The following is a 24,053-nucleotide window of genomic DNA, read 5'->3' as shown; positions in this document are numbered from 1 at the left end:
AGAGAGACAGAGAGAGCGAGAGACCACCTTCCTGTCCTACCCAGCTCTCAAGGACTCCCAAAGGTACACTGCTATATGATGACAGCCACACACAGCACTTAGATCTCTCTCTCTCCCTTAATATTCTGTTCATCTCACTGCCGCTCTTTTTCTGTTGCAGTAACCTGACGCAGACCGTGTTGTTGTTGCTGTATCACTAAAGTAGCTTCATTAACAGAAGAGGGACTGGGAACAGGGGGTGTGGAGGAAGATAAGAATGAATGAGGGATGCATAGGACTGTTTTGGTGGAGGACGGACGAGAGGAGCTAGGGATAGGACTCTCTGGAGAAATTCCAGACCTTGAATCAGCAGGCAGACGAGAGAAGGGGAGATCGTGCGGAAGAGAGGAAAACAGGGGGAACGTGGGAGAGAGGGCACAGCCACCAGACTATCAGTGCCAGGGAACACACTGTGGACTGGGCACACACACACACACACACACACACACACACACACACACACACACACACACACACACACACACACACACACACACACACACACACACACACACACACACACACACACACAGGCATAGAGCCAGCTTTAGCTTTTTGGGGGCCCTAAGCAAGATTTGGTTGGGTGGCCCCTCACCTTGTAAAAAAAAACATTTTAGTGGACCCCCTTTTGACAGGAGAGAGAAAATACTTTTTGTTTTAAAGTGAATTTCCTACAATTCGACACATTTTGCCATGGGGCCCTAAGCAACTGCTTATGTTGCTCATGCCGGGAACTGGCCCTGCATGGGCACATGCACAAACACACGCACACTCACCCACCCATACACTCCCTCTGTTTCTCTGGTCGGACAAGCCTCCATGAGGTGACTGTCATGGGTCTCCATATCAAAGGAGTACATCTTACGGAACATGAATAAGACCCTTCCATCAATCCCAGTATTAGCCAGTAGGGTCCTTCGTTGCAGCATGTTATGTTACAGCACTAACAGGACCAATCAGCTGGCTACCGCATGGGATGCGTTCCAAATGGCATCCTAATCCTTATATAGTGCACTACTTTTGACCAGAAACCCTATGGGCCCTCGTCAAAAGTAGTGCACTATAAAGGGAATAGGGTGCCATTTGGGACGCCGGCCGGGTCTGCAGGCTACAGCAGGCCAATGATAACGGCAGACATCCGTGGTGCACAGCATGACTGCCTTCTCGCTCTGTCTGTCTCTGTCCCTCGTTATGTCTCTCTTTCTCCCACTTGCTGCTATCTATCCTCTCTCTTCCGTCTTTCTTCCATTTTCGTCTTCTCTTTTCTCTGTCCACTATTTTCTCTGTCCAATCGCCCTCTCTCTCTCCTCTATCGGTCTGTCTCCTCAATCTATCTCCTTTCTCGCTCTGATCTATATCCTTCCTCTATGCTTTTAATTCCCTCTCTCTCTCCCCCTCTCTCTTTCTTTCTCTCTCTCCCTCTCCTCTATCTCTGTCTGTCTGTCTGTCTCTCTCTCTCTCCTCTATCCTCCCAGGACGGTGGATGGCAGGCCTAAGGCTGTGTGTTCAGCTCTCTACAGTAATTACACTAATAGTGTCTGGCTGCAGGGGACCTGTATTAACCCAACACTGTCTGATCCTAGTATTTGAAACTAGCCTCCTTAGTGACTACATCCATCTCTGGACTTATAAACGAATGATATATGCCCATTGATTCTTAAAGAATATAGTATCGAAATGCCTCATGAGCTTAGTTCAACTGTCATACACCATCAGAACCCAAAACACAAGCTTGTTTAACTCCAATGTTTGTAAACAATGTCAATACAGATGAAGGATGGGACTAAAAACAAACAAACAATAACTAATGTAAAATATACAGTGTCTATAAAATGTATATAGTATGGAAGTAAAAGCCTAAGTGTTGTTGTCCATTAGTTTAATCTAGTTAAGGGAGGTGTGGTAGGGTTAGGAGAAAATAATATATATATTTACAATTTACAAAAATATATGGGGGATTGGAAATGATGCAGACAGTTACATTGATGGAATCCACAATCTATCTGCACTATTAAAGCTGATCTACCCCCTAAAAAAAACAATGTAAATATAAACAAGCACTGTATAGCCTTAAAACATGGGTCTCTATTCAATCTGTGCCGCTGAAGTATTACAGATTGTGTGATAGAAATGTAAAGGTCATTTCCCATTGAGCAGACATATGCAGCGTTTACCGTGAACGCAGTCTCCACAAACGTGGGAACGTTGCCCTTAAATTTCAATCACGCTGAAATGCTGAACGTCCGCAACACAGATTGAATAGAGGCCATGGTTAAAACTATATATTTGATATCACAGATTGAATAGAGGCCATGGTTAAAACTATATATTTGATATCACAGATGGAATAGAGGCCATGGTTAAAACTATATATTTGATATCACAGATTGAATAGAGGCCATGGTTAAAACTATATATTTGATAACACAGATTGAATAGAGGCCATGGTTAAAACTATATATTTGATAACACGGATGGACAGTCCTTGCATCAATAGCTCTTCCCTTCCTCCCTTCCTCCCTTCCTCCTCAGAGACAAGACCCGTAGATTAAATGGGCTATGGTTTCAATTCTGCTGTCGTGTAGTCATTATCAATTACGACCAGGGAAACACAATCCTTCTTCTAAAAATAGATTTTATTGACATCTCTGTGTGCATCCGCAGCAATCAATTTGTCACTCCACAGATTCTATTAGAGGGAACTAATAAAGATCACAATTGTCTGCTAGCTACTGAAGTATTTCTTAGTTTGGTCCGACTAAAAATATACCCGTGTTCAGTGGTGGCTGGTGGCACTTTAAATTAGGGAATGGGCTCATAGTAATGGCTGAAATGGAATTAATGGAATCATTCCATTCACTCCAGCCATTACTATGAGCCATCCTCCCCTCTCCAGCCTCCTCTGCTCCTGTTTCAGTCTGTCCAAATGAAGGATAGATATATACCAACATAAAGATTGGGGTCACAGGGTTTTTCTGCATAGGAAACTCCCCCCGTCATGCCCCCCCCCACCTAAGCCCTTTTTTGAGCCAGGAGAAACGCTGGGTCATAAACTATATTACATTACTGCACTGTAACCACTAACTATACATAGGCAATAGGGTGCCATTTAGAACTATCTAGTGCACTACTTTTGACCAGAGCCCATGGGTAGTAGTCCACTATAAAGGGAATACGGTGCCATTTGGGACGTATCCCTTGTCTTTACCAAGGTGACTAACGAGTCAAACCAGCGTCTAATTCATTCTACCTCCATATACATGGCATGTCTCTCTCCCTCTCTATTTGGCCTTGCTATCTTGTAGGACATAAGCAATAGGTCACCTTCCCATGTGAAGGTAAATCCATTTCTGTCCTGTATAATAAGGAGACTTACAAACCCACACACACAACGTCACTGTCTTGTACAATCAATGGTCAGTGGTCAGCTGTGCTGAAGTGCTGAAAGAGAGCACCTTCTCATGTTCTATTCATTGGTGTTGTGTCTGTCCCAAATGGCAATTTATACTCTATATAGTGCACTACTATTGACCAGGGTCCATAGAGCTCCGGACAAAAGTAGGGCACTATGTAGGGAATTGGGTGCCACTCGGGACAAAGCCGTAGACCTTGTATCGAGGAGTAGATTTAAATAGATGGGTGAATGAATAAACAAATTGGTTGGGAGGTTGGGTCTAGGCTAAATGACAAACGACCTTCTTTACTGGAGAGCCTTGGTGGTGTGGGGGGGGCTAAATCACGTTTGGAAAGGCTTTCACTTCTCAAGGCTGTTCTCTACTCTCTACAATCAGATGCAGCATCCCAACCTTCTCTCCCAAGTGGTTATTGTGAATCTATCTCAATATGATTCCAATAACTCTGGGTCAACGTGTTCGTGTTCCTAAATCCCTCAGTGGATCCTGCATCCAACATACCATGTTCCTAAATCCCTCAGTGGATCCTGCATCCAACATACCATGTTCCTAAATCCCTCATCGGATCCTGCATCCAACATACCATGTTCCTAAATCCCTCAGAGGATCCTGCATCCAACATACCATGTTCCTAAATCCCTCAGAGGATCCTGCATCCAACATACCATGTTCCTAAATCCCTCATCGGATCCTGCATCCAACATACCATGTTCCTAAATCCCTCAGTGGATCCTGCATCCAACATACCATGTTCCTAAATCCCTCAGTGGATCCTGCATCCAACATACCATGTTCCTAAATCCCTCAGTGGATCCTGCATCCAACATACCATGTTCCTAAATCCCTCAGTGGATCCTGCATCCAACATACCATGTTCCTAAATCCCTCAGTGGATCCTGCATCCAACATACCATGTTCCTAAATCCCTCAGTGGATCCTGCATCCAACATACCATGTTCCTAAATCCCTCAGTGGATCCTGCATCCAACATACCATGTTCCTAAATCCCTCAGTAGACCCTGCATCCAACATACCATGTTCCTAAATCCCTCAGTGGACCCTGCATCCAACATACCATGTTCCTAAATCCCTCATCGGATCCTGCATCCAACATACCATGTTCCTTCATCCCTCAGTGGACCCTGCATCCAACATACCATGTTCCTAAATCCCTCAGTGGATCCTGCATCCAACATACCATGTTCCTTAATCCCTCAGTGGATCCTGCATCCAACATACTATGTTCCTAAATCCCTCAGTGGACCCTGCATCCAACATACCATGTTCCTAAATCCCTCAGTGGACCCTGCATCCAACATACCATGTTCCTAAATCCCTCAGTGGACCCTGCATCCAACATACCATGTTCCTAAATCCCTCAGTGGACCCTGCATCCAACATACCATGTTCCTAAATCCCTCAGTGGACCCTGCATCCAACATACCATGTTCCTAAATCCCTCAGAGGATCCTGCATCCAACATACCATGTTCCTAAATCCCTCAGTGGACCCTGCATCCAACATACCATGTTCCTAAATCCCTCAGCGGATCCTGCATCCAACATACCATGTTCCTTCATCCCTCAGTGGACCCTGCATCCAACATACCATGTTCCTAAATCCCTCATCGGATCCTGCATCCAACATACCATGTTCCTAAATCCCTCAGCGGAACCTGCATCCAACATACCATGTTCCTAAATCCCTCAGCGGACCCTGCATCCAACATGCCATGTTCCTAAATCCCTCATCGGATCCTGCATCCAACATACCATGCTCCTTCATCCCTCATCGGATCCTGCATCCAACATACCATGTTCCTTCATCCCTCAGTGGACCCTGCATCCAACATACCATGTTCCTAAATCCCTCATCGGATCCTGCATCCAACATACCATGTTCCTTCATCCCTCAGTGGATCCTGCATCCAACATACCATGTTCCTTCATCCCTCAGTGGATCCTGCATCCTGCATCCAACATACCATGTTCCTTCATCCCTCAGTGGATCCTGCATCCAACATACCATGTTCCTAAATCCCTCAGCGGATCCTGCATCCAACATACCATGTTCCTTCATCCCTCAGTGGATCCTGCATCCAACATACCATGTTCCTAAATCCCTCAGCGGATCCTGCATCCAACATACCATGTTCCTTCATCCCTCATCGGATCCTGCATCCAACATAACATGTTCCTAAATCCCTCATCGGATCCTGCATCCAACATACCATGTTCCTAAATCCCTCAGCGGAACCTGCATCCAACATACCATGTTCCTAAATCCCTCAGCGGACCCTGCATCCAACATGCCATGTTCCTAAATCCCTCATCGGATCCTGCATCCAACATACCATGCTCCTTCATCCCTCATCGGATCCTGCATCCAACATACCATGTTCCTTCATCCCTCAGTGGACCCTGCATCCAACATACCATGTTCCTAAATCCCTCATCGGATCCTGCATCCAACATACCATGTTCCTTCATCCCTCAGTGGATCCTGCATCCAACATACCATGTTCCTTCATCCCTCAGTGGATCCTGCATCCTGCATCCAACATACCATGTTCCTTCATCCCTCAGTGGATCCTGCATCCAACATACCATGTTCCTTCATCCCTCAGTGGATCCTGCATCCAACATACCATGTTCCTTCATCCCTCAGTGGATCCTGCATCCTGCATCCAACATACCATGTTCCTTCATCCCTCAGTGGATCCTGCATCCAACATACCATGTTCCTTAATCCCTCATCGGATCCTGCATCCAACATACCATGTTCCTAAATCCCTCAGTGGATCCTGCATCCAACATACCATGTTCCTAAATCTCTCAGTGTACCCTGCATCCAACATACCATGTTCCTTCATCCCTCAGTGGACCCTGCATCCAACATACCATGTTCCTTAATCCCTCATCGGATCCTGCATCTAACATATCATGTTCCTAAATCCCTCATCGGATCCTGCATCCAACATACCATGTTCCTTCATCCCTCAGAGGATCCTGCATCCAACATGCCATGTTCCTTAATCCCTCATCGGATCCTGCATCCAACATGCCATGTTCCTAAATCCCTCAGTGGATCCTGCATCCAACATGCCATGTTCCTAAATCCCTCATCGGATCCTGCATCCAACATGCCATGTTCCTTAATCCCTCAGAGGATCCTGCATCCAACATGCCATGTTCCTTAATCCCTCAGTGGATCCTGCATCCAACATACCATGTTCCTAAATCCCTCATCGGATCCTGCATCCAACATGCCATGTTCCTAAATCCCTCAGTGGAACCTGCATCCAACATACCATGTTCCTAAATCCCTCAGTGGATCCTGCATCCAACATGCCATGTTCCTTAATCCCTCATCGGATCCTGCATCCAACATACCATGTTCCTTAATCCCTCAGAGGATCCTGCATCCAACATGCCATGTTCCTTAATCCCTCAGTGGATCCTGCATCCAACATACCATGTTCCTAAATCCCTCATCGGATCCTGCATCCAACATACCATGTTCCTTCATCCCTCAGTGGACCCTGCATCCAACATACCATGTTCCTAAATCCCTCATCGGATCCTGCATCCAACATACCATGTTCCTTCATCCCTCAGTGGACCCTGCATCCAACATACCATGTTCCTAAATCCCTCAGTGGACCCTGCATCCAACATACCATGTTCCCAAATCCCTCAGCGGACCCTGCATCCAACATACCATGTTCCCAAATCCCTCAGCGGATCCTGCATCCAACATACCATGTTCCTTCATCCCTCAGTGGACCCTGCATCCAACATACCATGTTCCTTCATCCCTCAGAGGACCCTGCATCCAACATACCATGTTCCTAAATCCCTCAGTGGATCCTGCATCCAACATACCATGTTCCTTCATCCCTCAGTGGACCCTGCATCCAACATACCATGTTCCCAAATCCCTCAGTGGATCCTGCATCCAACATACCATGTTCCTTCATCCCTCAGTGGACCCTGCATCCAACATACCATGTTCCCAAATCCCTCAGTGGACCCTGCATCCAACATGCCATGTTCCCAAATCCCTCAGTGGACCCTGCATCCAACATACCATGTTCCTAAATCCCTCAGTGGACCCTGCATCCAACATACCATGTTCCCAAATCCCTCAGTGGATCCTGCATCCAACATACCATGTTCCTTCATCCCTCAGTGGACCCTGCATCCAACATACCATGTTCCCAAATCCCTCAGTGGACCCTGCATCCAACATGCCATGTTCCCAAATCCCTCAGTGGACCCTGCATCCAACATGCCATGTTCCCAAATCCCTCAGTGGACCCTGCATCCAACATACCATGTTCCTAAATCCCTCAGTGGACCCTGCATCCAACATACCACCACAAGGGATTACACTTACAGTACATCTTCCAAATTCTGAAAATCTTTAAAAATAAATTGACTGTCCACGATTATGTTATAAAATCAAATCAAATTTATTTTTCACCTGTGCCGAGTGTAGGCTTACTTACAAGCCCTTAAACCAACAACGCTTTAAGAAGTTTAAGAAAAAAAGTGTTAAGTAAAACAATTGAAAATAAAAGATCCTGGATGGCCTCAGTGATGTTCTGGGCCATATGCACTATCCTCTGTAGTGCCTTGCGGTCGGAGGCTGAGCAGTTGCCATATCAGGCAGTGATGCAACCACTCAGGATGCTCTCGATGGCGTAGCTGTTGACCTTTTGGGGATCTGAGGACCCATGCCAAATCTTTTATGTCTCCTGAGGGGGAAAAGGTTTTGCCGTGCCCTCTTCACAACTGTCTTGGTGTGTTTGGACTATGATAGTTCGTTGGTGATGTGGACACCAAGAAACTTGAAACTCTCGACCCACTCCACTACAGCCCCGCCTTATCCTGCAGTCCACGATCAGCTCCTTTGTCTTGCTCACTTTGAGGGAGAGGTTGTTGTCCTGGTGATGGTGTTGGAGTCGTGCCTGGCCATGCAGTCATGCAGTTCTGAATGAAATATTCTATGGCCACTGTCTGATTGTGTGTTATTCATCCAAAAGGTACTGGAACATCTCTCCCACCCCAATCCCAATTTACTGCCAACCTCTTTCCCCGAACACAAACAGTACGGATCAGCAACAAATGTGTGAAGAGTAAGCAGCATAAACAACCTCTATCGGGAGGAGTACCGCATACCCAATCCCCTGACTCTTGTCCCACTAACTCACACAGTGAGTATGATTCCATGCACACAATACTGTGATTATTGTGGATAGTCAGATGAATTGAATAGTTACATTAAAAACGTTTACATACTTTGCAAGAAGAACAATGTCCCTAATAAAGCTGTTTACATGGACACATCTGAAATCAGGCTACCTGATGGCACACTGATAAATGCAGGAAATCGGCAATCAAAACAAACGTTCTACTACAGGGATCATGTTATTTTTGGGAAGCATATTTGATTCAGAGTTTGAACATATACAGTTTCTATGTGAAAACTACTTCTAAGACGTTCAGTTGTTCTGAACTCACTTCATTGGCGCTAATGAGAGAGGCTCCCTCGGCTGGTGCTGGCACATTCGCAGATCAAATACACCGCTGGAATGCTTACTTCGATTTTGACCTTACGCCGATCAAATCAAATCAAATGGCATTGGTCACATACACATGGTTAGCAGATTTCAATGCGAGTGTATCGAAATGTTTCTGCTTCTAGTTCCGACAGTGCAGTAATATCTAACAAGTAATCTAACAGTTCCCCCAACAACTACCTAATACACACAAATCTAAAGGGGTGAATGAGAATATGAACATATAAGTACATGGATGAGCGATTGGCAAGGTGCAATAGGTGGTATAAAATACAGTATATACATGTGATATGAGTAATGTAAGATATGTAAACATTATTAAAGTGCCATTATTTAAAGTGCCATTGTATAAAGTGACTAGTGATACATTTATTAAGATAAGCAGAGTAAGGTGTTTACATGACTATTGCATAATCTGCCTACTGCCGTAATCAGATTAATATCAAAGTATTACTGCGCATGTAAACTTACTCAGTGACTGATCAGTCTATGCTATGAATCACTAACAGAGTACACTCTTAGAAAAAAAGGGTTCCAAAAGGGTACTCCTATGGGGACAGCCAGAGAACCCTTTCAGGTTCTAGATATCCCCTTTTTTTCAGAGTGTAATGTAGCGAAAGCAGCATAAAGTACAACCTGTGGGCTTCACAGCCAAACCCACTTCCTCACACACACTCAGTCTCTCTGCCTCCTATCAGTTACACAGAAAAGCAGAAGATCAATAGAGGTCAGAGAGTGATGCTGTTACTCTGAGTGACCTCTTTATAGAGCTGTGTTTGTTGGGACCCTGGAGATGCTGAGCGCACACACACACACACACACACACACACACACACACACACACACACACACACACACACACACACACACACACACACACACACACACACACACACACACACACACACACACACACACACACACACACAATGTAGTACAACTGAACGTAGATGAGGTTAGATGAGAGTATCGAATCCCTTGAACCCTGTCAGGGATGTGGGTACACTATTTTCTTGGGAACTGCAAACTACTGTAGGATCAAATCCACATACAATACAGTTAATGCTACATGTTGTTTAGTGTGTGTGTGTGTGTGTGTGTGTGTGTGTGTGTGTGTGTGTGTGTGTGTGTGTGTGTGTGTGTGTGGTTCATACTTATGCTACTTGTGTTCATGGGCTGCTATAATGCTGATGTTGTAGAATCTACTGCAATGCATCACAATTCAATACATTAAATCATCTAAAAGGAAATGAAAAATGGGAAGTCAGTGGAAAGTATGAACGTTCATCGCGAGTTCAACAATGAACAGAACAAGACATTAGTTCTCGATAGATAATTAAGTATTTATTTCCAAAAGATTAAAGTTTTCTGTCAGCTACACATTTGCATTGTCCGTGTACTGAGGCTAGTAAAACTTTCCCCGATAAACACAGTCATTCATTAAGGAGACGCTTCCTCCTGGGGAGAACTGAACAGAACTGTAGGCTGTGTCTCAAATGGCACCCTATTCCCTGCGGGCTTTGGTCAAAAGTAGTGCACTGTGAAAGGAATAGTGTGCCATTTGGGACACACCCTAAAGCTCACAGCTAAATCCCATCCACTGAAACACGTACAGTTTATCTCATTAAGAAGACTTCACCAGTGAAGCAAACTAAGAGGCAAAGCCAGCGTTCTCTGGGGAATTGGCAATGTTCAGTGCTTTCTGTTTCCTCTATTGTATCATCTATTTATAACAATCCCTCTATTCAAACATAAAACCCGAGGTGACCTAATTGGATGGATTTGATTGACAGATCATGGTAGGAACCATTATAATTCCAAGTTTCAGACACACAGAACCAAAGCCTAACACCTTTTATCCACCCTCCCATTTCACTACTTACTCTGCCACCTAATTGGCACCCTATTCCCTAACAGTGCACTACTTTTGACCAGGGCCAATAGAGATCTAGTCAAAAGTAGTGCACTATATATGGAATAGGGTGACATTTGGGACTTAAGCTTCATATACAGTCGGTCCTTTTCCTTTTCATGCATCAATTATATTGTACAGTGGAAATAGAAATAGCAGTGGGTGTCATATAAGAGCTCTGAGAGAACATTAAAAAGGACAAAGTTTTTAGTGACTGCTAAATAATTGGGAAGAGTAGGTGTTTGATTGGAAGAGACTAGTAGCTCATTCTCCCAAAGGACAGGCGGGAATATGCCATGGCATATAATTAATAGTTGAATTTCCACAATTATTCTGGAGTGGAGCTCCAAGTTTTGGAAGGTATTGTTTAGACAAATATCTTCTCTCTTTTCAATATTTTAGTGTAATATTCAATTATACGGTTGACAGGGTCATTTCAAGTAACAGTTTTATTGTTTGAGAGCAAATACCGATGAGTTGACTCACAAATATTGAAAGTGACACGCAGGCCTACACAGTTACGAACGTTGTTCATCTACCTTGCCGTTCCTATAGCGCTAGATTTGCCAGATGAGCTCAGTCATTGACATGTCAGAGCGCTGATGATTGTGTCAGAGGGTTATGTCCAGTGTCACACATATTCCAAACGTTCCTCAATAACCTTGAAGAGACTCTTGGGTATGTGTCCCAAATGGTACCTTGATCCATATATAATGCACTCCTTTTGACCAGAGCCCACTATAAGAAACAGGTGGTCATTTGGGACACATATTTGAATCATGACGCAGGTGGATTACATACAGTACATACTGTATCACTAGTTACAGCGATTGATTTGACAGGGTAGAGATGGATAAATGAATATCACTGCACTCCTCCAACATCTACTCTGAGAGAGATTGTTGTTACTGTTGTCCCGTTGACAACATTGATTATTGTTATTTTAATTATGTTAATATTGTAAATCTCCAAAGTAGGCTTTAGCAATATGTACATTGTAACGTCCTCCCAATAAAGCAAATTGAATTGAATTGAAAGAGAGAGAGAAAGGGAGAGAGAAAGAGGGAGGAAGGGGGAGAGAGAGCAAGAGAGAGAGGGGGAAAGATAGCGAGAGGGGGCGGAGAGAGAGAGAGAGAGAGAGAGAGAGAGAGAGAGAGAGAGAGAGAAAGAAAGAGAATGAAAGAACGAGAGAGAGGGAGGGAGAAAGAAAGAGAACAATGACTGCCGGGACCATCTTTCAGGTGGAGTCTACTGCCTACTGTACATGCATACTGAACACAGGATGACCTCATTGTGGGGTTGACGTGGAGACCAAGGAGGAAGGGGGGTGGGTCATATTCCTACCACAAACCTAAGAGAGCCACATGCACACGCACACACAAAGACACACACACAACGCAGAGAGACACAAAACCAACCAGCCCTTATCATGAAATACCCTCCTGCAAGCCATAATCAATACCCTGGATTCCCTGGGCACAGTAAAGTCCAATGTTCTGAGAGAGGGAAACACAGAGAGAGGGAAACACAAAGAGAGAGAGTGAGAGAAACAGAGAGAGAAACAGAGAGAGAGAGGCAGAAACAACACACCTAAAAGAGACATAAAACCAAGTCTTTATATCATGAAATACCCTCCTATAACTGCAAGTCAATATCAATAACTTGTGCAATGTCCTGCAAACAGACATGGTTATAATGGCACTGTTGTCTTGTTAAGGTTGTGCCATCAACATGTTACTGTAGCGTTGGAGTGTAGAAAACCATTTGTAACAATAAAACAACAGTAGTGAAATAGAGATAGGCTTTCTCATCAAAATGCCAGTCAGATACATTCTGTGCTACGCGACACAGCAAAGACCCAAGCCGATACACACACACGCAGACACACATGCACTCATACACTATATTCACAGAATTCTGTAAGGTGTGTTAACATGACATATGCTTCTTGATCATATCAGAGTCTATGTCCCAAATGGCACTGGTCATGTCCATGTAAATGTACCCATGAGCACCAACATGTGAAGTTCATAGGAGTATATCAAATTGGGGGTAAAAAAAAACTAAGAATCTATATTTTGCGGAAATGAAGGCAAACATTTTTAAACATTGTAATTAATGGCTTTGATTTCTGGTCAAACAGATGGTCTTAGAGAACATCTACCAGAAAGAGTATTTAAAAGGTATTAGAAATACTTCAACACACAATAATGTTGAAGTAAATACCTTTGTCAACTAATATCAACACGTATATTTCGTTTTGGAGAAATGATTTGCCTTCTTTAAGTTTAAGGAACATTGCTTCCTGCCTTTTATTTTTGCCACCAAAAACTCACGTAGCTTTAAGATATTTTCTAATGTCTCTCCCTCACCAGGAGGGAGGAAAAGGCCAATTAGTTATAATGTTTTTACTGATATAAAACGTTTTATGAATAATTTTTTAAGTGATTAAAACTTGTAATTCTGTTACTAAATCATTAACAGAGTTACTGAAAAATCTGTAATGAAATTACAGCAATTTAATACGCAACAATGTGAAATCATAACAGTCACAAACCACAGCTGACCACCTGTTACTGTCCTCCCTTCCACTGGCATACTGTTATGTTCAGCTGATTTCTTTCTCTTTCTGTCGTCTGGCGGTCAAAGCGTGCGTGTTTAAACAATCTGGAAAACACCTCCCTCTCTCTGCCTCTATTATCTCTCTCAAGTTATGTTACCTCTCCGTGCTCTTACTGACACCTACCCATAAGCCCCCTCTCTTTCCATTTACTGTAACCAGCATCCGCACCCACTGAGCACCGACCGACACCGGATGTCCATGGACGTTGAAAAGTAGTTAACATTTTTGTCAGTCAGCCCTGGCCTTGATTTCAACGTCCACAGATGTCGTTTTTTGGGCCGGTCCAGACGGGCCTTGATTTCAACGTCTACAGATGTGTTTGTTTGCATTGCACTTTTAAAGTGAACAATCGGATTCTCAGCGTAATTCCATTATCGTGGAATGTCCACACCCTATTGCCTATATAATAGTGCTACTTTGGACCAGAGCCCTACGGGCCCAGCAAAGGTAACTGAATGAAATGACTATCGCCCCGTAGTAGTCATTTCTGTCATTATGAAGTGCTTTGAGAGGCTAGTTAATGAGCTTATCACCTCCACCTTACCTGACACCCTAGACCCACTTCAATTTGCATACCACCCCAATAGATCCACAGATGATGCAATCGCAATCAATGCAGATATCCGGGTGGCCATTTGATTAATTGTTCAGTAGTCTTATGGCTTGGGGTTAGAAGCTGTTAAGGAGCCTTTTGGACCTAGACTTGACGCTCCGGTACCGCTTGCTGTGCGGTAGCAGAGAGAAAAGTCTATGACTTGGGTGACTGGAGTCTTTGACAATTTTTAGGGCCTTCCTCTGACACCACCTAGTATAGAGGTCCTGGATGGCAGGAAGCTTGGTCCCAGTGATGTACTGGGCCGTACGCACTACCTTCTGTAGCACCTTATGGTCGAATGCCAAGCAGTTTCCATACCAGGCGGTGATATAACCACTCAGGATGCTCTAAATGGTGCAGCTGTAGAACTTTTTGAGGATCTGTGGACCCATGCCAAATCTTTTCAGTCTCCTGAGGGGGAAAAGGTGTTGTCGTGCACTCTTCATGACTGTCTTGGTGTGTTTGGACCATGATTGTTTGTTGGTGATGTGGACTCCAAGGAACTTGAAACTCTCGACCCGCTCCACTACAGCCCCATCAACAATAATGGGGGCCTGTTCGGCCCTCCTTTTCCTGTAGTCCAGCGTGGCAGATGGGTTGCTGCCTACCATTACCACCTGGGGTGGCCCGTCAGGAAGTCCAGGATCCAGTTGCAGAGGGAGGTGTTTAGTCCCAGGGTACTTAGAAAGTGATGCGATTTGTGGGCACTATGGAGATGAATGCTGAGCTGTAGTCAATGAACAGCAATCTCACATAGGTGTTCCTTTTGTCCAGGTGGGAAAGGGCAGTGTTGCGATTGAGATTGCGTCATCTGTGGATCTGTTAGGGGGGGTATGTGAATTGGAGTGGGTCTAGGGTTTCTGGGATGAGGGTGTTGATGTGAGTCATGACCAGCCTTTCAAAGCACTTCATGGCTACCGACGTGAGTACTACGGGGCGATAGTCATTTAGGCAGTTTACCTTCGCTTTCTTGGGCACAGGGACTATGGTGGTCTGCTTGAAACATGTAGGGATTGTAGACTCGGGAGAGGTTGAAAATGTCAGTGAAGACACTTGCCAGTTGGTCCGCGCATGCTCTGAGTAAACGTCCTGGTAATCCGTCTGGCCCCGCAGCCTTGTGAATGTTGACCTGTTTAAAGGTCTTGCTCACATCAGCTACGGAGAGCGTGATCACACAGTTGTCCGGAACAGCCGGTGATCTCATGCATGCTTCAGTGTTGCTTGCCTCAAAGCAATCATAAAAGGCATTTAGCTGTTCATTGACTATAGCTCAGCCTTCAACATCATAGTACCCTCCAAGCTCATCATTAAGCCCGGGGCCCTGCGTCTGAACCTCGCCCTGTGCAACTTGGTCCTGGACTTCCTGATGGGCAACCACCAGGTGGTGAAGGTAAAAAACAACACCTCCACTACAGTAATCGTCAACACAGGGGCCCCACAAGGGTACCTGCACAGCCCCCTCCTGTACTCCCTGTTCACCCATGACTGCGTGGCCATGCACGCCTCCAACTCAATCATCAAGTTTGCAGATGACACAACAGTAGTAGGCCTGATTACCAACAATGGCGAGACAGCCTACAGGGAGTAGGTGAGGGCCCTGATGGAGTGATGCCAGGAAAATAACCTCTCCCTCAAAGTAAAAAAAACAAAGGTGCTGATCGTGCACTTCAGGAGACAACAGAGAGAGCACCTCTCTATTCACATCAATGGGACCGCAGTGGAGAAGGTGAAAAGCTTAAAGTTCCTCAGTGTACACATCACTGACAGTCTGAAATGGTTCACCCACACAGAGCCTCAGGAGGCTGAAGAAATTCGGATTGGCCCCTAGACCCTCACAAACTTTTACAGATGTACAATTGAGAGCATCCTGTCGGGCTGTATCACCGCCTGGTACGGCAACTGCACCGCCCGCAATCATCAAGGACATCAACCACCCGAGGCATGGCCTGTACACTCCAACATCATCCAGCTTCTATCTCAAGGCTCTCAGAATGTTAAATTGCGATCACTAGTCGGCTACCACACAGTTACTCAACACTGCACTTTAGAGGCTGCTGCCCTATGTACATAGACATGGAATCACTGGTCACTTTAATCATGTTTACATACTGTTTTACTCATTTCATATGTATATACTGTATTTTAGTCAATGCCACTCAGACATTGCTAGCCCTAATATTTATGTGTTTCTTAATTCCATTCTTTTACTTTTAGAATTTGTGTGTATTGTTGTGAATTGTTAGATACTACTGCACTGTTGGAGCTAGGAACACAAGCATTTCGCTACACCCGCAATAACATCTGCTAAATATGTGTACGTGACCAATGAAATTTGATTTGAATAGGGTACCATTTTGGTACGCATCCTCAGTCTTCGATGCATTTTACTGAACACTGGGGGATCCATATGACAAAAGCCTGTTTGGGAATCAGCTACAAACTCAGCTTTCAAGGGAACCAGCTACAAACACCTTAACCTAACGTAGCAGGCACAAAATAAACGCCTGAGCAGAGTTCGCACATCCGGTTTTCAGGAGAAAATTGAATTAGCTGTATCCTTGAAAACCGGATGCATCAGGTTGTTGGCAACTCCGTTAAGGGTGTAAAGACCTACACACATACCCATCTCTTTAATCATTTCAGATAGCTACGCTGGGTTTCATGTCTTCCTTTCACTGCATATGAACTCTATACTCACTCATCATGTCACAGAGAGTGAGAGACAGCAATGAGTGTAGAGAAATAGATAGATCGAAAACGAGAGAGCCAAGAAACAGAGATGAAGAGGTAAAGGGAAAGATAAACAGAGCGAAAGATAAAGAAGAAAGAGGAAAAAATGCAAAGAGACAGAGAGAGGGTGTCTCTCATAATGACAGCCAGGCAGGTCTGTTTGTCTAAGTCAGAATTGATGCGAGTGTCAGAATGTACAGCTGAAGTCGGAAGTTTACATACACTTAGGTTGGAGTCATTAAAACTTATTTTTCAACCACTCCACAAATTTCTTGTTAACAAACAATAGTTTTGGCAAGTCGGTTAGGACATCTACTTTGTGCATGACACAAGTAATTTTTCCAACAATTGTTTACAGACAGATTATTCCACTTATAATTCACTGTATCACAATTCCAGTGGGTCAGAAGTTTACATACACTAAGTTGACTGTGCCTTTAAACAGCTTGGAAAATTCCAGAAAATGATGTCATGGCTTTAGAAGCTTCTGATAGGCTAATTGACATAATTTGAGTCAATTGGAGGTGTACATATGGATGTATTTCAAGGCCTACCTTCAAACTCAGTGCCTCTTTCCTTGACATCATGGGAAAATCAAAAGAAATCAGCCAAGACCTCAGAAAAAAATGTGGAAGTCTGATTCATCTTTAGGAGCAATATCCAAACGCCTGAAGGTACCACGTTCATCTGTACAAACAATAGTATGCAAGTATAAACACCATGGGACCACGCAGCCGTCATACCACTCAGGAAGGAGACGAGTTCTGTCTCCTAGAGATGAACGTACTTTGGTGCAAAAAGTGCAAATCAATACAAGAACAACACAAAGGACCTTGTGAAGATGCTGGAGAAAACAGGTACAAAAGTATCTATATCCACAGTAAAACGAGTCCTATATCGACATAACCTGAAAGGCCACTCAGCAAGGAAGAAGCCACTACTCCAAAACCGCCATAAAAAAAGCCAAACTACGGTTTGCAACAGCACATGGGGACAAAGATCTGACTTTTTGGAGAAATGTCCTCTGGTCTGATGAAACAAAAATAGAACTGTTTGGCCAAAATGAAAATCGTTATGTTTGGAGGAAAAAGAGGGAGGCTTGCAAGCCAAAGAACACCATCCCAACCGTGAAGCATGGGGGTGGCAGCATCATGTTGTGGGTGTGCTTTTGCTGCAGGAGGGACTGGTTTACATCACAAAAGAGATGGCATCATGAGGGATGAAAATGATGTGGATATATTGAAGCAACATCTCAAGACATCAGTCAGGAAGTTAGGGAGCAGGGAGTCATCAGGGAGCAGTGATGTCAGTGCACAGCACTATAGTCGCTACGTTAGCAATCAGAATTGATGTGAGTCTACAGGTCTATAGTCACTACACTAGCAGAGAGCAGTGATGTCAGTGTAAAGCGCTATAGTTGCTACGCTAGCAGGGAGCAGTGATGTAAGTCTACAGTGCTATAGTCGCTATGCTAGCAGGGAGCAGTTATTCCAGTGCTATAATATCTAGGCTAGCAGTCAGAATTTATGTGAGTGTACCGAGCTATAGTCACTACGCTAGCAGGGAGCAGTGATGTGAGGATACAGTGCTACAGATGCTACGTTAGCAATCAGAATTGATGTGAGTGTACAGCGCTATACTCGCTACGCTAGCGGAGAGCAGTGTTGTGAGTGTACAGTGGTTTAGTTGCTATGCTAGCAGGGAGCAGAGATGTGTCTACAGCGCTATAGTCGCTACGCTAGCACTTAGAATTGATGTGAGTTGTAGCAGTGATGTGAGTGTACAGCGCTAGAGTCGCTACCATAGCAGGGAGCAGTGATGTGAGTGTACAGAGCTATAGTTGCTAAGCTAACAGTGAGAATTGTTGTGAGTGTACAGTGCAATAGTCGCTACTCTAGCAGTCAGAATGTATGTATGTAAGAATATATGTAAGTGTACAGCTCTATAGTCACTACGCTAGCAGGGAGCAGTGACGTGAGTTTACAGGTCTATTGTTGCCACACCAGCAGGGAGTAGTGATGTGAGTTAACAGCTCTATAGTCGCTATGCTCGCAGGGAGCAGTGATGTGAGTTTATAGCTCTATAGTCACGCTAGCAGGGAGCAGTGATGTGAGTTTATAGCTTTATAGTAAGACTAGCAGGGAGCAGTGATGTGGGTTTATAGCCGTTTAGTCACACTAGCAGGGAGCAGTGATGTGAGTTTATAGCTCTATAGTCACGCTAGCAGGGAGCAGTGATGTGAGTTTATAGCTCTATAGTCACGCTAGCAGGGAGCAGTGATGTGAGTTTATAGCTCTATAGTCACGCTAGCAGGGAGCAGTGATCTGAGTTTATAGCTCTATAGTCACGCTAGCAGGGAGCAGTGATGTGAGTTTATAGCTGTATAGTCACGCTAGCAGGGAGCAGTGATCTGAGTTTATAGCTCTATAGTCACGCTAGCAGGGAGCAGTGATGTGAGTTTATAGCTGTACAGTCACACTAGCAGGGAGCAGTGATCTGAGTTTATAGCTCTATAGTCACGCTAGCAGGGAGCAGTGATCTGAGTTTATAGCTCTATAGTCACGCTAGCAGGGAGCCGTGATGTGAGTGTACAGCGCTATAGTCGCTACGTTAGCAGCTGTTCACTGTGCTGGGCTGGCTGGCCCGGGCCACTCTTTGATACTAGCCAGCACTGATTAACATGCAGTGTGGTGTGTGTGTGTGTGTGTGTGTGTGTGTGTGTGTGTGTGTGTGTGTGTGTGTGTGTGTGTGTGTGTGTGTGTGTGTGTGTGTTGCTAAATTCGCAGCTCAGTGGAAAGGACGACCTGATCAGAAGTTTGTAACACACCTGCATGAGGACACACACACACACACACACACACTGTGCATGTACAACCACCACACACAGATATACATACTTGCACACACGCTCAAGCATTGCTCTCTGTCTCTCATTCTGTCTTTCTACGTCTCTCTCTATCTGTATCACTTTCTCTCGCTCTCTCTCTTTCTCTCGCTCTCTTTCTCTCGCTCTCTCTCTTAACCTCCCACAAAAACATGTCCCGACGCAACACAACACACAATCAGTTTAGTTACCACAGATGGTGTATGTGTGTGTGTGGAGGAGCCTCGGGAGAAACAGTCTGTGTTTGTGCGGCGTCGGCGTCTCCCCAGCATCTGAGGGTTAATCTCCCCATCTGACCCTCTAATTAGATATGACTCTAGTGTCTACACAACCAGAAGGACTGACTCTTCTAGCTGGGATATCATACCAACACAGTCTAGAAAAACAGCCGATGTGTCCCAAATGGCACCATATCCGCGACATAGGGTTCTATTTGGGACGTAAGCAAGCATGACTGACTCTTCTAGCTGGGATATCATACCAACACAGTCTAGAGAAACAGCCAATGTGTCCCAAATGGCACCATCCCTGGTACATAGGGCTCCATTTGGGATGCAACAAGCATGACTGACCATTTTATCATACCAACATGATGGGGTGTGGTAGGCACAACTGTCGTTATAGTAACTCTGATACACATACTCTGATAAGACTGATACATTTAAAGGAGGATTCCACCAGAATAAAACCAGTTATTATGCTGCTACCGACTGGGCACAGACGTCATTTCGATTTCATTTTGGTTGAGTTGTCGACTAACGTGAAATCAACAAAACATTTCACCATGTCATTGGATTTAGTTAAAAAGTTGGGTGAAAATTCATCACATTGAATTTTTGGGTTGAAATGGCATAGAAACAATGTCGATTCAACCAGTTTTGCCTAGTGGCTAGTCTATATGCGCTACTGTACAATTGTATCTGTAGCTGTATAGCTGTGGTAGTCAATACTGTCATTAACTCAGACAGATACACAACATTCTAACAGACACCAATGAAAACCTGAACACAACAGATTCCCACAGACATGCAAAACTTCCCACACACTTAAATCAATACCCCTACAGGCAGATGCCTTGCAGCAATTATCTCTTGATTCTGCACATCTGCATGTATCAACTCAGCTAGGCTATTGTTAAACTGTCATCATGGCAGTGAAGCCTATATACTGTACGATAGCACCTACATTAACTCCCTACACAAACAGAAAGGTAGCTAGGTACCGTACAACACTCTCCAGCCAAACAGCCATATAGATGCAGTACATTATTTTAATATGATCGGACTGTAGAACAGGCAATGATCTCAAGTCAAACATTACTGTAGCAGGTGAAAAGCAATGATCATTTTGTGATGAAGGATGAGTGAGATGATTTACATTTTTTTTTTACCTAATAATGTACACTTCCATTCTATTAGACTATGTCTCACTTTTAATAGTGCATTTGTCTATTAAAAAAACAAAGCATTATTGCTTCTCTTCAGTGAACATTTGTGCCGCTTGGAACCTCCAAGCACAGTGTCAGTGTGTTACCTCAGTTTACCCCGACCGCTTTTACCTAGAGCTCCACGGAATGATATTGCCCACTTTGTGCTGCCTCTAAACCCGTCGGGACCTTTCAGAAACATCTCTCTCTTTCTAATCACAGGGGGGTGGATGCATACGACCAGGACATGCATGCTTGGTAGCCAGGAAATAGTATGCGACAAGACAACCCCTACTGGCGACCGTATAATGATATTTTCCAATAGCTACATTTACAGAGAGTGGGTTTCGTTCTACAATGTTGCAGGCAGATCGAATCTGTGATGATGATCGTTATCCGGTAGAAAGGGTGCGCTGTCTGTATTTCCCAATTCAATGCAGGGAGAGGGTCTTGTAATTGCCATACATGTATAAGCTAGTTTTTATATTTAATAGTGTGCGCTTTCATGTAGGCTATTTAATCAATCTAAGTTTCTACATTGAAACCAAGCATAGCCTTATGATGCTGATAAATTGCAGGCTTGCAGCAAAACATGCGTGTCCCATTCAATGCCATGCACAGGTGAAATACGCTAGTTGAAATGATTAATGCACTAACCTCAAACAGCGGTCCAATTTTATTTTTCTCCAGATACGACTGAATTCTTGACTGCTGTTGAGACGCCATGAAGAAACTATACGTCTTGCATTAAACGTTAATGATTTGAAAATAAACGTTGGGGCAATCCCATACATTCAATAAAAATGGTAGCCTATACGAGAGTCGAATTCAAACACCTTTAAGAACTACAACTGTAGCCAAGTGCACACAGACAGAGATTACCGCACCAGATATACTGTAGGGGCGTCAAGAGCGGTGAGTTTGCTTCACCGCACCGCGCATAGTGGAAAGTAGCAAGTGGAAAGTAGCATGTACTCTCGCGCTGCGCTTCGCTCTACTTGGTTTACTACACAGTAGCACCGGACCATGCTCAGCGCGACGCTTGAGTGGCTCCCTAGCGACCGCTTCATGCTCCAAGCCAATGGCAAAGATAGTTACTTGACAGTGATTGGGGATCTTTCGCTCATTGGCTGAGAGTGGTATCAGTGGATGAGTGGGTCCCTCCTCCAGATTGTTTACCCATCTCGCTGTATTTAAAGGTCCGGAAAGAAGACAGATGTGAGAAACTGGACAGAGCGCAGCTGTAATGACTGTAGGCTAGGCCTACACTATTGTGCTAGTTGAAAGATTGGCCGGGGCATGATTCGCATAGTTAGTTCGTAAAATGCGCTAGTGCGCACTCCTCCTGTCCTGTAACCTACAAATGTTTTGCACATGCTTATGCATAAGTGGGAAACAGATGTCACAAGCCTAATTGCTTGCCAATGCCATGCATCTTTATGTGGGTGGACTGAGATCCTTGGAAGATTGTGGAAAGGCACCAGGCTGGCACATGTGTTGTTTGTGGTGAGACTTTGTGTTTGAAATAATAGGGTGCCATTTGGGACAGTCTCCGCCTGGTCTTATGTTGGGCTGGCAATGAGAAAATTGGTGATCAGTGGTCTAGGAAGAAGAATTCATCCTGGGATGTCTGCTGCAGACTGCATTGACAGAGACAGAGAAACAGACAGACAGAGTGTGTTTGTGGGCGAAAGAGAGAGAGACCGAGAAACAGAGTGATACCATTACAGAAAAAACATGAATTTCACATGTGAACACGTGATCTTGTGTGATCTCATGTGAAGTTAATGTGATAACATGTGACGATATGTAAAGCAACATGTGAAAACATAAAACTACGTGACAACATTTTAGCACGTGAAACCACGATCTCGTGAAATGGGATGCAAAATGTCAATATGTGATATCATTACATTTACATTTAAGTCATTTAGCAGACGCTCTTATCCAGAGCGACTTACAAATTGGTGCATTCACCTTATGATATCCAGTGGAACAACCACTTTACAATAGTGCATCTAAATCTTTTGGGGGGGGGGGGGTTAGAAGGATTACTTTATCCTATCCCAGGTATTCCTTAAAGAGGTGGGGTTTCAGGTGTCTCCGGAAGGTGGTGATTGACTCCGCTGTCCTGGCGTTGTGAGGGAGCTTGTTCCTCCATTGGGGTGCCAGAGCAGCGAACAGTTTTGACTGGGCTGAGCGGGAACTGTGCTTCCTCAGAGGTAGGGAGGCGAGCAGGCCAGAGGTGGATGAACGCAGTGCCCTTGTTTGGGTGTAGGGCCTGATCAGAGCCTGAAGGTATGGAGGTGCCGTTCCCCTCACAGCTCCGTAGGCAAGCACCATGGACTTGTAGCGGATGCGAGCTTCAACTGGAAGCCAGTGGAGAGAGCGGAGGAGCGGGGTGACGTGAGAGAACTTGGGAAGGTTGAACAACAGACGGGCTGCGGCGTTCTGGATGAGTTGTAGGGGTTTAAAGGCACAGGCAGGGAGCCCAGCCAACAGCGAGTTGCAGTAATCCAGACGGGAGATGACAAGTGCCTGGACTAGGACCTGCGCCGCTTCCTGTGTGAGGCAGGGTCGTACTCTGCGAATGTTGTAGAGCATGAACCTACAGGATCGGGTCACCGCCTTGATGTTAGTGGAGAACGACAGGGTGTTGTCCAGGGTCACGACAAGGTTCTTAGCACTCTGGGAGGAGGACACAAGGGAGTTGTCAACAGTGATGGTGAGATCATGGAACGGGCAGTCCTTCCCCGGGAGGAAGAGCAGCTCCGTCTTGCCGAGGTTCAGCTTGAGGTGGTGAGCCGTCATCCACACTGATATGTCTGCCAGACATGCAGAGATGCG

At 44.7% G+C, this 24,053-nt stretch overlaps 1 protein-coding gene across 8 annotated transcripts in view; it reads right to left on the bottom strand.

Annotated features, from left to right (window-relative positions):
- The window catches only part of c6h8orf34 (chromosome 6 C8orf34 homolog), a 246,429-nt gene extending 224,203 nt beyond the window's left edge, over window positions 1-22,226 (bottom strand). For all 8 annotated transcript variants that reach the window (XR_003878731.1, XR_003878730.1, XM_029755795.1 and 5 more), the window contains exon 1: window positions 21,864-22,226. Coding sequence is in view for 6 of the 8 variants with exons in the window: in XM_029755795.1 (XP_029611655.1) it covers window positions 21,864-21,932 (69 nt within the window). In the remaining 2 variants the exon portion in view is untranslated. The remainder of the gene's footprint in view (window positions 1-21,863) is intronic.
- Between the last annotated feature and the right edge of the window lie 1,827 nt (window positions 22,227-24,053).

Source organism: Salmo trutta, chromosome 6 (assembly GCF_901001165.1).
Source record: "Salmo trutta chromosome 6, fSalTru1.1, whole genome shotgun sequence".
NCBI classification, from domain to species: domain Eukaryota; kingdom Metazoa; phylum Chordata; class Actinopteri; order Salmoniformes; family Salmonidae; genus Salmo; species Salmo trutta.
This window is presented reverse-complemented; position numbering and strand designations above follow the sequence as displayed.